The 11,491-nt window shown below is 34.2% G+C and overlaps 1 protein-coding gene across 1 annotated transcript; it reads right to left on the reverse strand.

The window, feature by feature from the left end:
• Positions 1 to 4,505: 4,505 nt before the first annotated feature.
• LOC130988791 (peroxidase 15-like) lies at positions 4,506 to 11,274 on the reverse strand. Its single transcript, XM_057912752.1, has 5 exons — positions 10,932 to 11,274; positions 10,612 to 10,809; positions 10,362 to 10,527; positions 9,890 to 9,994; positions 4,506 to 5,044 (listed from the first exon to the last, which is right to left on the reverse strand). The coding sequence occupies exons 1-5, from the start codon at positions 11,145 to 11,147 to the stop codon at positions 4,734 to 4,736; spliced, it is 996 nt and encodes a 331-aa protein (XP_057768735.1). The 5' UTR covers positions 11,148 to 11,274; the 3' UTR covers positions 4,506 to 4,733.
• Between the last annotated feature and the right edge of the window lie 217 nt (positions 11,275 to 11,491).

Genomic DNA, 11,491 nt, shown 5'->3' on the forward strand with positions numbered 1-11,491 from the left:
TTTATCGGCATAAAGCAACCCTAAGGCCTTTGGACCCATAAACTCTAATAATTGGGCCTAAACCCTTCTTTACATTAGTTTCGGTCTTTGGCTTGAGTCGTTAGCGCTGGGGAGCCGAGGTTGGGATGTTCATCTTATTGTTGCGCAGGTAGGCTTATTGTTGGCTGCGCATGTAGACTACATGTTGAAAGGTACGCATCCCACTTATGCGGGAGAATTCCACAGAGGCTATGCAGGAAGTTCAGTTGCTTTAACAGCTCTAGATGACAAAGTGGGATTCTCTCTTCATTTGTGCTGGGTGGTCTTCTTTAGCTGTGCAAAGAAGCTTATTTGGGCTGCGCAAGTGGATTTCTTACTTATTATCCAAGATCTTCGGTTAGACTTGCGCTGGTAAGCTCTATTTAGTAATAATAATAATTGAGAGAGATATTTCAGTATTATTAAGCACAACGCTGGTGGAGGATTTAGTCCTCATCAGCTACTCCCCCTAGTCTGGTTGAACTGTGTTTTCTCCGTGTTCAACTAGTGGTGTATTGTGTAAAGCCAGCGCTGTGCTGCTATCCCGAGTCGGCTAAACATACATGATTCCCTGCAACTTATTTGAGATGAGAGCTCAATTTCTTTAACATAGTGCCTGTAAAGTACTTCACAGTAAAGACCAAGTATTTTAACGATGCCCACAAACAAAGTATTTTAGCATTGCCATGCAGCCCTGTAACTCGTCAAAGACATAAAATATTAGCTTTACAATGCAATAAAGACAAAATCCCTGCACGGTTGTATCTTTAATAGTTTAATATTCCCTGCACAGTTGTATTATACGATGAATTTCTTGTTGAGCAGCTAAATTGCTACGTGAAATTTTCCTCTTTGAGATATGATTTGTTCCCTCCCTCTTTGAAATATGACTTACTCCTTCCCTTTGAAACATGAGTTACTCCCTCCCTTTGAAATATTAATTACTCTCTCCCTTTGGAACATGAATTACTCCCTCCCTTTGGAATATATCTTGCTCCCTCCCTTTATTAAAATATAAAGTTCATCTTGCAAAGAAGGAAGCTAAGCTAAGATTCATTCGTGATTATTGCACTATTTCTTAAAAATATTTGTTTAGTGACACATACGATATTGATAGTCGGATGTCTTGATCTTGGTTATGTTATTTGATTTCTCGAGATACCATATTTGCCAAATTGTTCTATTTATGCCTAATTTATCTGAAGAAGTGTTCCCTTCTTGTGCTTTACTTCAACATGTGATACATTATAGCTACAGTTTAATGAGATTTTGATGGAAAATGTGGATCTAAGAAATCAGGGAAACCAATCGCTCTAGTACCTAAATCGGTTGAACCTCGAAATGGAGGATATATCTATCTTGAGGGGCTTCTTGATGGATTGGGATTTATTATTGATGAATATGCTACTGATAGTTTCTTTAGAAAAGTTGAAGAAATAGAAATGTGGGACATGTTGAAAGGATATAACATTTAATTCGTCAGTTTTTAAATTGATCTCTTGATTATGGGGTTATCTTTCCTAACTAAACAAGTTTATTGTACTAAATTATTATTTATTGGATTTTCAATCTTGTGTTAAGTGGGGTGAAAATTATTCTAGTAAATTATGTGTCTGGGTTTGGTAAATGCCTACCTGTTAGCTCTATAATGTCTACCATTTAGACAAGTGGTGCATGTTTGTATAATTCTTTAGTTAATTATGTATCACTTTAACCATATTGGTTGTTGAAGTGTTATGGGTATTGTGAGTGAGGCCGCTATAATTAGGGCATTGGAACGAACTTGCTATGTGATAAATTAATTTTCTTGCTCACGTGTATGACTTCTTGATCAAATAATATGCTGAGAAAGGAGTTATGTGGCATTATATGATTTACTGGGTGGGACATAGACCTAGGGCAGTAATGTCACTCACGGAAGGTAGGGGCTATACATTTTTTACATCCTTGGTTTACAGCCCTGTCTAAACGGGCTCTCATATTTTACTAACACTTGTGTTTAAAAATTCTTGTAGTACAGGGTGAGCAAGCTTAAGGTTGAACAAAAATGATAAACACCATAACATAAAAAGGTAACCCACTAACTAGTGGTGACTCAGGTACTTCGCAGTGTTGAAGTTTATCCTACATGATCTTATCAAAGCACGTGAACATGATTGAGATTCGGGAAATATTATACTTTATCACTTGAGAAAAAACATGATTTATATGATCTTTGCTAGGATTTATGAAATTATAGTTTTGCCTTGGAAACTGCACAACTTCTGCATATGTGCTTACATTCGAAACATGAATTGACTAATAAACGAAGCTGCACACCTTCTGCATATGTGCTAAGATTTGAAACACAATTTGGATTATCTTACTTTGTGATCATATTTATCTCAGCTCTGTCACAATCATCACAAGTATGAACATCACCAATACACATCACTATTGTTATGAATTTCTTCCTTTTGAAATCATTTAACTCAAGTGTCGAATTTATGTCTAATTTTCTCAAATAACTTGAGTACGACTACTAGATTATCCTACTTGTAAAATTATATCCAACTGTGGGAGATTTTCTACAATATATCATTGTGGCAGAATTGTATTTATTAATACTGTTAATATGTTTATTTTAAGTATTTGGTGCAACTCTGAACTTGATAGGGCTGACTTGGCATTGCTCGACCCTACTTTCCAGCTATGATACACACCAGCTCTGACCACTCAAGGCTCTCGCCTTGGCCAAGCTCAGCTCTACACCAACTCTGTATTAACCTCGATGGCTCAGCTCTGTAATAATGACCTAGGCTTAGTTATATGGGTTAATGGGCCTTAAGGGTCAAATGGGCCAAAGTTTACTTAGATGCTTATAAATAGAGTTTTCCTCATTAGCTTAAGGGACCTTTTTTCCTCATTCTTGAACAATGTAATATGTAATTCCACACGAAACATAGTGAAATCTCGAGCAACTCCGTGGACGTAGATTATTTTGTGATCGAACCACGTATATTTGGTGTCGTTTATTGCTTTTATCTATTTCCAATTATTAGAATTATTTCTGAACTCATCATAGGTGAAATTCCTATGAATTACAATGGAAAAAGGACTCTATTGAGACCGAGAATAGGACTATAATTCTTCATAATTATCTTGTGTCTTCATGTTGATCTATTTAATTCCATCTTGATCCGGACTTCAGTCTGGCCTAATTTCGCTTGTTGGACTCTTTCGAGATAAGGTCATCTCCAAGAAGTGGGTATGAAACTATCGATGGCAATATCGTTGAGGCCGAGCAAGGTTGAATATCAAAAGAACCTTGGGCTTCTCTGAGTAAAGTGGTCTTCTTGGGATTGGGCTTTATCAACTCTGAGCAGCAGTGCCCTAAGTCCAACAGTGCTGTCGAGGGCCTATCAACGCTGTCAAGGGCCTATCAGCTGCCTTTTAGGGGATCTTCTCTGTGCTTGGTTGTTTTACTTCTAAATCATATGAATGCATATTTTTGCCCATCGGGTTAGTCGAGCTCAAAATTTTATTTTTAAAAAAATTAACTAATATATTTCTCTTGACAATATTATATTTGTGTTAAATAAATACACGCATAAATAAGTAAAATTTCAACATCGATTTACATAATAAAGATACAACATTTTGGGCAGCGTCATATATGAGATACTAGTTGATTTGATTTATTTACTGGTTGGGGGTCTACCTAACCCCTCACCCTTGGGTGTTTTATTTTTTATTTTTTAAATATATATATATTAAATAAGTAACAATGGTTTAATTTTTATATCTAAATATTTTATGTTAAGTATTCGGGTTTCGGGCTAGCCCATCGGGTTAGTCAGGTTAACCTTATTGGGTGCTGGGCTATTCGGTTACGGGCTAGTCGGATTGTAATTTTTATCGAGTTGAAAATTTTCAACCCTAATCATCTCGAATTGATGGGTTAGTGTTTCGAACTGGATTGACATCCCCACCCTTCTTTATGTATCTTGGGGTGTTTGAGGCGCTTTGTTGATTTTGTGCATAGTTGTCATCAAGGCATGCATATTTCTGATGCATAGCTATCCACTTGGATGTTGTACATACCTGTATTCATTAGGAGCAGGCATATATGATAGGTAGTTTAATTTCCTTTTGAATGGCTAGGTGTCGGCACTAGGATTTTTTTACTCAACGGGGAGGTCTTACCTTCCTACGGCTAAGTACTCTTTTTCTTTACTTGTTTTGTCTTAGTGTACGTAGAATTTTCTTATAAAGTTTTAATGAGGCCCTTCTCACTCTACCTATTTTGAGTGTGGATATTTAGCTTGTTATAATCGCGATCCTTTGCTCATAAAGCCTTTTGGTTTTGGTGTTAATTATATGGACTTGACCCTATTGTGATTGTTCAAAGCAGTATGTTTACACAAAAAAAGTGTGTATGCTTGTTTTTAACTCCTCTCTTATGTTTCAATAGTTTCAATGAATATCACATAAATAGTTTTGCATAGTTTCAAGCAAAATTACGTAACGCATACAATAAAAAAAAAAAAAAGCAATCCAATCATTATTTCCAAACCTTGAAAACAACAAATAAGAAATCCAATCATGAAGAGAGGAGCAAGCGCATGCATCGATCACTAATTCTTATAACAAAATCAAATGTTAGATCTCGTAATTGATCAGTATACATATTTATGGATTAATACGTAGACAGTAGACTAGTTGATGAAACACGATTAGCTCCCATTAACCCTACGGCAATTAGCTCTAATCTCTCCATTATTGAAGCCGGTCAAAGGACTAATATTCCCCATCTTGATCATCGATTCCGCAAATCTCTGAAAGAATGCACTCTGATTGGCGCTAAACAGGCGGACAATCGGAGCCGTGGGCGCGGCGGAGAACAGCTCTTGATCCGACTGAAGCAGCCCCCTGTTCACCTGCAAGTTCGAGAAATAATTGGCATCGAAGGTGTCCGGCGTTGTCGGATCGAGGTTCGCCACAGCGAATCCCGTGCCATTTTGCGGGCAGATTCGGCGGAGGGCAGCTAGGTTGTAACACCCCAATTTTCATAAACTTTTCAATATAAAATCTTTGAAAAACTAATATATAAAAAAATAAAATTTCTTGAATTATAAAAGTTTAAACCAATTTAAAATCAACTTGTCAAAACTAAAGTAGTAACATGAAAATAAAATAAAACTTAATAAGTTCAACTAAAATGTCCAATGTAAAAGAAATCCTTATCCCTAGTCATTCTCCACTTCCATGGCCACTTCGACTCTGAAACTGCAAAACTGAAACGATAAGGGGTGAGCATATTGAAAATATACTCAGTGAGGAACATAACAAATATCCACATACGTCACATATATATAATCAAATCACATTATCATACTTGCAAACATACGCCAAGAGACCGGAGCCCCTTGACAAGCATAATCATAGTTTGAGTCGATGGCTTAAGTCCCATGACCAAACACATACATAGATCAATGGCTTAGGTCCCATGATCGCACATAACATAGATCAATGGCTTAGGTCCCATGATCGCACATAACATAAATCAATGGCTTAGGTCCCATGATCGATCAATGGCTTAGGTCCCATGATCACACATAACATAGATCAATGGCTTAGGTCCCATGATCACACATAACAATAAATCAATGGCTTAGGTCCCATGATCACACATAACAATATAGTCATAAGATGCACGTAAACAAGTAATCAAACGCGATAATAAAAACATATATAACCATATGAATAAGCGTAAAATCCCTCACCTTAAAGTCGAAGCTTATATCCGAAAAGGGAAACTTAAATGCGCCGCACCTAATCACATAAATTTAAATGCTTCAAAAACTTAAACTAAAATCCTACATAATCACTATAACAAATTAATCGTGTATATAAATTTATATAACAGTATAGACATCGAAAGACTAATGGGGCATTTATCATGATTTATTACTCTAATTAAAATCTAAAGCAAGCACATATAAGTTCTTTAATAAAAGAAAATTTAGATAAGTATTACATCATTGTTTTTAAGACGATATTTTTGAAATCATTAATACTCACTTAATAATAATATATTTAATTCAAAAGCAGTTAACTCGAAGATGCAGCTTCATTAAAAAAAATCGAAAGGAAAAGGTTTAGCATAACTATAAAGTCTAAAATTATAAGATCTGCGGTGCTAAGCACTTGAATTTATAATTAATATAAATTGAAGCTTCATTTAAACCCTTATATATATAAACCCATCGAAAATAAATGGACACCAATTAATAAATCTCACTACTGATCACCATGTCTTCTATTATCAAATATATATTATTCAACATCAATTTAACTATGATAAATTTTTGCAGTCGAACTAATTCTAATTTTATAAAATAAATTAACCTCTAGCAACACAATTCCCTTAAACTAAAAATAGGATGATGTAATCAATTTCCATAAATTGAATCCAACTAGTTTGTTGACTTTAGGAATCTGGTTAGTTGAATTATTCACTAGAAACCATCACCAAATTTCGAAAACCACGATTTCAGTAGGAAAACAAATTCGGATAAAAATATGATGTAAAAATAGATTCAACCAATTAGAGACATACCTTAGAAATAATTTACTTGAAAAGAAAGAAGTGGATAGCTTAAGCCTTAAAAAAATTCGAAACCGAGGAATCAATAGGAAAATATTTGACTGCGTATAGAATTGTGTGAATGTCTCCCTTAACCTAATAATTGTACCTCTATTTATACTAGTTTTTTTTTAAAGAGTTCTAGTTCTAATAGGAAACAAAATAATAATAATAATAATAATAATAATAATAATAATAATAATAATAATAATAATAATAATAATAATAATAATAATAATAATAATAATAATAATAATAATAATAGTCTAGATAAAATTAATGGTGCATATCTATATGTACCATGTAATTATTTAAAAAAAATATAAGCTATACAAGAAAATACTATTAATTAAACTTATAAAATAAATCTAAATTATCGGGTTGTTACAACCTACCCCACTTAATATAATTTCGTCCTCGAAATTTCTAGTCACGATCCTTGAGCCATATAAATTAGTTCTATGGTGAGGTAACTTCATCATTCGTCGCTATCCCCATCACCATCGCTCTCATCCCTCCTTGTCTTCTTCCTTTGTGGTCCCTCTTCCTTGTTGCTTTGGGGTTCCTCTTCGGGATCTTCCTCACTAATTATCTCATCTTTTCTTTTAAGTCCATCGGCCCAAAAACACCAACGATCAAGTAAATTTCGAACAAATGAATCATAAGATTCTAACGACGTAACCATATCGTACGCTTCTTGGGCAATGAGTCGTAGCGGTGCAGGCACTTTGGTCATGAGATGCTTGGTCGCATAAAAATCCCCTATAAAGACTTCTAGTTCGTTCAATTCGTGAAAGAGGTTGCTCATCCTTTGCACGTGTTCCACGAACCCGTAGTCGCTACTCCATGTATAGCAGTCGTACGCCGATTGCAGCCTCCTAATCCTTTCGTATCTCTCGCATTGTCCACGCAAGAATTCACAACGTTCACTTAATCTTTCATATTCTTCGCGCAATTTTTCAATTCGTGCTTGTAGGGTAACTTGAGCTCTAGTGGGAGTTTGACGTGTCCGTGCCATCTAACAATTCCACAATATAACTATTTCTAACGGAGCTAAACATAATAGCACTAGAACATAAAAGCATCATAAATTATGTCATGTAAAACATCATATCTTCATATACTTGAACAATTAAAACACATACCTTGGAGTCGATGCAGCACATGAGTTTCGAATGACTAGGCTTATCTAACCTTTTAAGCTTACTTAAACCTTTTTGAAAGCAAAACATTTTTTTTAAGGCACGAGTCTACAGGAACGTAGACCCGCTCTGATACCACTATGTAACACCCCAATTTTCATAAACTTTTCAATATAAAATCTTTGAAAAACTAATATATAAAAAAATAAAATTTCTTGAATTATAAAAGTTTAAACCAATTTAAAATCAACTTGTCAAAACTAAAGTAGTAACATGAAAATAAAATAAAACTTAATAAGTTCAACTAAAATGTCCAATGTAAAAGAAATCCTTATCCCTAGTCATTCTCCACTTCCATGGCCACTTCGACTCTGAAACTGCAAAACTGAAACGATAAGGGGTGAGCATATTGAAAATATACTCAGTGAGGAACATAACAAATATCCACATACGTCACATATATATAATCAAATCACATTATCATACTTGCAAACATACGCCAAGAGACCGGAGCCCCTTGACAAGCATAATCATAGTTTGAGTCGATGGCTTAAGTCCCATGACCAAACACATACATAGATCAATGGCTTAGGTCCCATGATCGCACATAACATAGATCAATGGCTTAGGTCCCATGATCGCACATAACATAAATCAATGGCTTAGGTCCCATGATCGATCAATGGCTTAGGTCCCATGATCACACATAACATAGATCAATGGCTTAGGTCCCATGATCACACATAACAATAAATCAATGGCTTAGGTCCCATGATCACACATAACAATATAGTCATAAGATGCACGTAAACAAGTAATCAAACGCGATAATAAAAACATATATAACCATATGAATAAGCGTAAAATCCCTCACCTTAAAGTCGAAGCTTATATCCGAAAAGGGAAACTTAAATGCGCCGCACCTAATCACATAAATTTAAATGCTTCAAAAACTTAAACTAAAATCCTACATAATCACTATAACAAATTAATCGTGTATATAAATTTATATAACAGTATAGACATCGAAAGACTAATGGGGCATTTATCATGATTTATTACTCTAATTAAAATCTAAAGCAAGCACATATAAGTTCTTTAATAAAAGAAAATTTAGATAAGTATTACATCATTGTTTTTAAGACGATATTTTTGAAATCATTAATACTCACTTAATAATAATATATTTAATTCAAAAGCAGTTAACTCGAAGATGCAGCTTCATTAAAAAAAATCGAAAGGAAAAGGTTTAGCATAACTATAAAGTCTAAAATTATAAGATCTGCGGTGCTAAGCACTTGAATTTATAATTAATATAAATTGAAGCTTCATTTAAACCCTTATATATATAAACCCATCGAAAATAAATGGACACCAATTAATAAATCTCACTACTGATCACCATGTCTTCTATTATCAAATATATATTATTCAACATCAATTTAACTATGATAAATTTTTGCAGTCGAACTAATTCTAATTTTATAAAAAAAATTAACCTCTAGCAACACAATTCCCTTAAACTAAAAATAGGATGATGTAATCAATTTCCATAAATTGAATCCAACTAGTTTGTTGACTTTAGGAATCTGGTTAGTTGAATTATTCACTAGAAACCATCACCAAATTTCGAAAACCACGATTTCAGTAGGAAAACAAATTCGGATAAAAATATGATGTAAAAATAGATTCAACCAATTAGAGACATACCTTAGAAATAATTTACTTGAAAAGAAAGAAGTGGATAGCTTAAGCCTTAAAAAAATTCGAAACCGAGGAATCAATAGGAAAATATTTGACTGCGTATAGAATTGTGTGAATGTCTCCCATAACCTAATAATTGTACCTCTATTTATACTAGTTTTTTTTTAAAGAGTTCTAGTTCTAATAGGAAACAAAATAATAATAATAATAATAATAATAATAATAATAATAATAATAATAATAATAATAATAATAATAATAATAATAATAATAGTCTAGATAAAATTAATGGTGCATATCTATATGTACCATGTAATTATTTAAAAAAAATATAAGCTATACAAGAAAATACTATTAATTAAACTTATAAAATAAATCTAAATTATCGGGTTGTTACATAGGTCGGTGGTGTTCAACGTCGGGTCAGGGTTGCCGCTGCCGCTCGAGTTGTACAACCGGTTGCTCAACACCCGGCACTGCACTCGCCCGAACGTTTGAGCACCTGGTGTGTACTAAACTTTATAAAATTATAAGTGCTCGTTTGGTTCAAATAGAGAAATGCAAAGGGAATAGAATCAAATAAAGGAGTGGAATGGTAACAATAATCATTACTTTTATTGAGTGTTTGGTTTAATAATGGAAATGAATCATTAGTAAGGTACTCTCTTTCTTTTGTTTCTCCTCTATTTTGAGGGGTAATAAATTGGGTGGTAGGGTTAGCCTCAAGTAAGGATAATGATTATCTCAATTACCCAAATCAAACAACAAATAATGAATTCAATTACTTATTCTCTTTCCAACCTCTAAATACACTCAACCAAACGTGGGCTAAAACTGCAAAAATATACAACATACAAAAATGTACGTACCTGATAATGCTACTAGGTCAGTAACATTAAGACCCACAGCATTAAACTTAGCAGTGAGATTGCTCAAGTCTTCAAATGGTGCTGGAATTGAGGTATTGGCTGCTGCTTGATTTGCACTTGTACTATCTCTTCTTCCCAACAACACATTCCAAGAAGGACCTCCTGCCTGCGCGTTGGCCTCGATTATTTATTTATTTAGTTAATGATACTCGCTAATAATAATAGAGTAATATGAGTAATTATTAAGTACTAAGGAAACAGCAGATTCTGAGGCAAGGGCTAGAATGTCTGCACAAGACACCACACCGGGGCACGAACTCTCGACCGCGATCTTGATGTTGTCCACCACGTCAAAACCGCGGGTCGAGTTCGTGTTCGGGCCAGCATCCTTCTCACTCTGGATGCTTCTATTACTATTGTTGTCCAACAAAATCGAGCCATCACAACCCTAAAAACAATAAGGGAAAATAATAATAATAATAATAATAATAATAATAATTAGGGTTTAATTGTTTGACCGATTAATCCTCCAGTTGGACAAAAATAACGTAGAAAAAATTAAATCGGAACTTGAACGAAGCAGTCGTGGAAATGAAGGCGAATGAGGCTGGCGCCGATCCTAGGATCGGACTGTAAGGCTTGTTGCATTACGGTGGTGACGATGGCGGAGACATTAGGGCAAGTGAGGGAGTAAAAGGTTGAGTTGAGTTGAGCTCGAGCTAGAGGAAATATAATACAAGTGAGTAGTAGAATCGCCAAAAATGACGAAGACGAAGAAGCCAACATCTTGCTTTAATTTGGTTATGAGAGTTGCATAAGTGTAAATAAAATCATAAGGACTGAAAATATGTTGTGTATATTTTATAGTAAGAAAAAATACTATCTAGCTAGCTAGCTCCAGGCAATATATGGCATTCAGTCAACATTGAGAGAGAGAGAGAGAGAGTTTGGTCAGTATATATTATGAAACGAGGTTATATATGATATTTTTGTTTTGAATTTTTTTTATTTTTTCCTCTCGATATATTTATATCACGTCAAGTGAAATAACTTGACACTAATTGTTTTATTGGTTGTTGATCAAATTCAAACCCTTCTCAAATAAGATTAACTGATTTTTTCCTTTACAT

This window comes from Salvia miltiorrhiza, chromosome 6, assembly GCF_028751815.1.
Source record: "Salvia miltiorrhiza cultivar Shanhuang (shh) chromosome 6, IMPLAD_Smil_shh, whole genome shotgun sequence".
NCBI lineage: Eukaryota > Viridiplantae > Streptophyta > Magnoliopsida > Lamiales > Lamiaceae > Salvia > Salvia miltiorrhiza.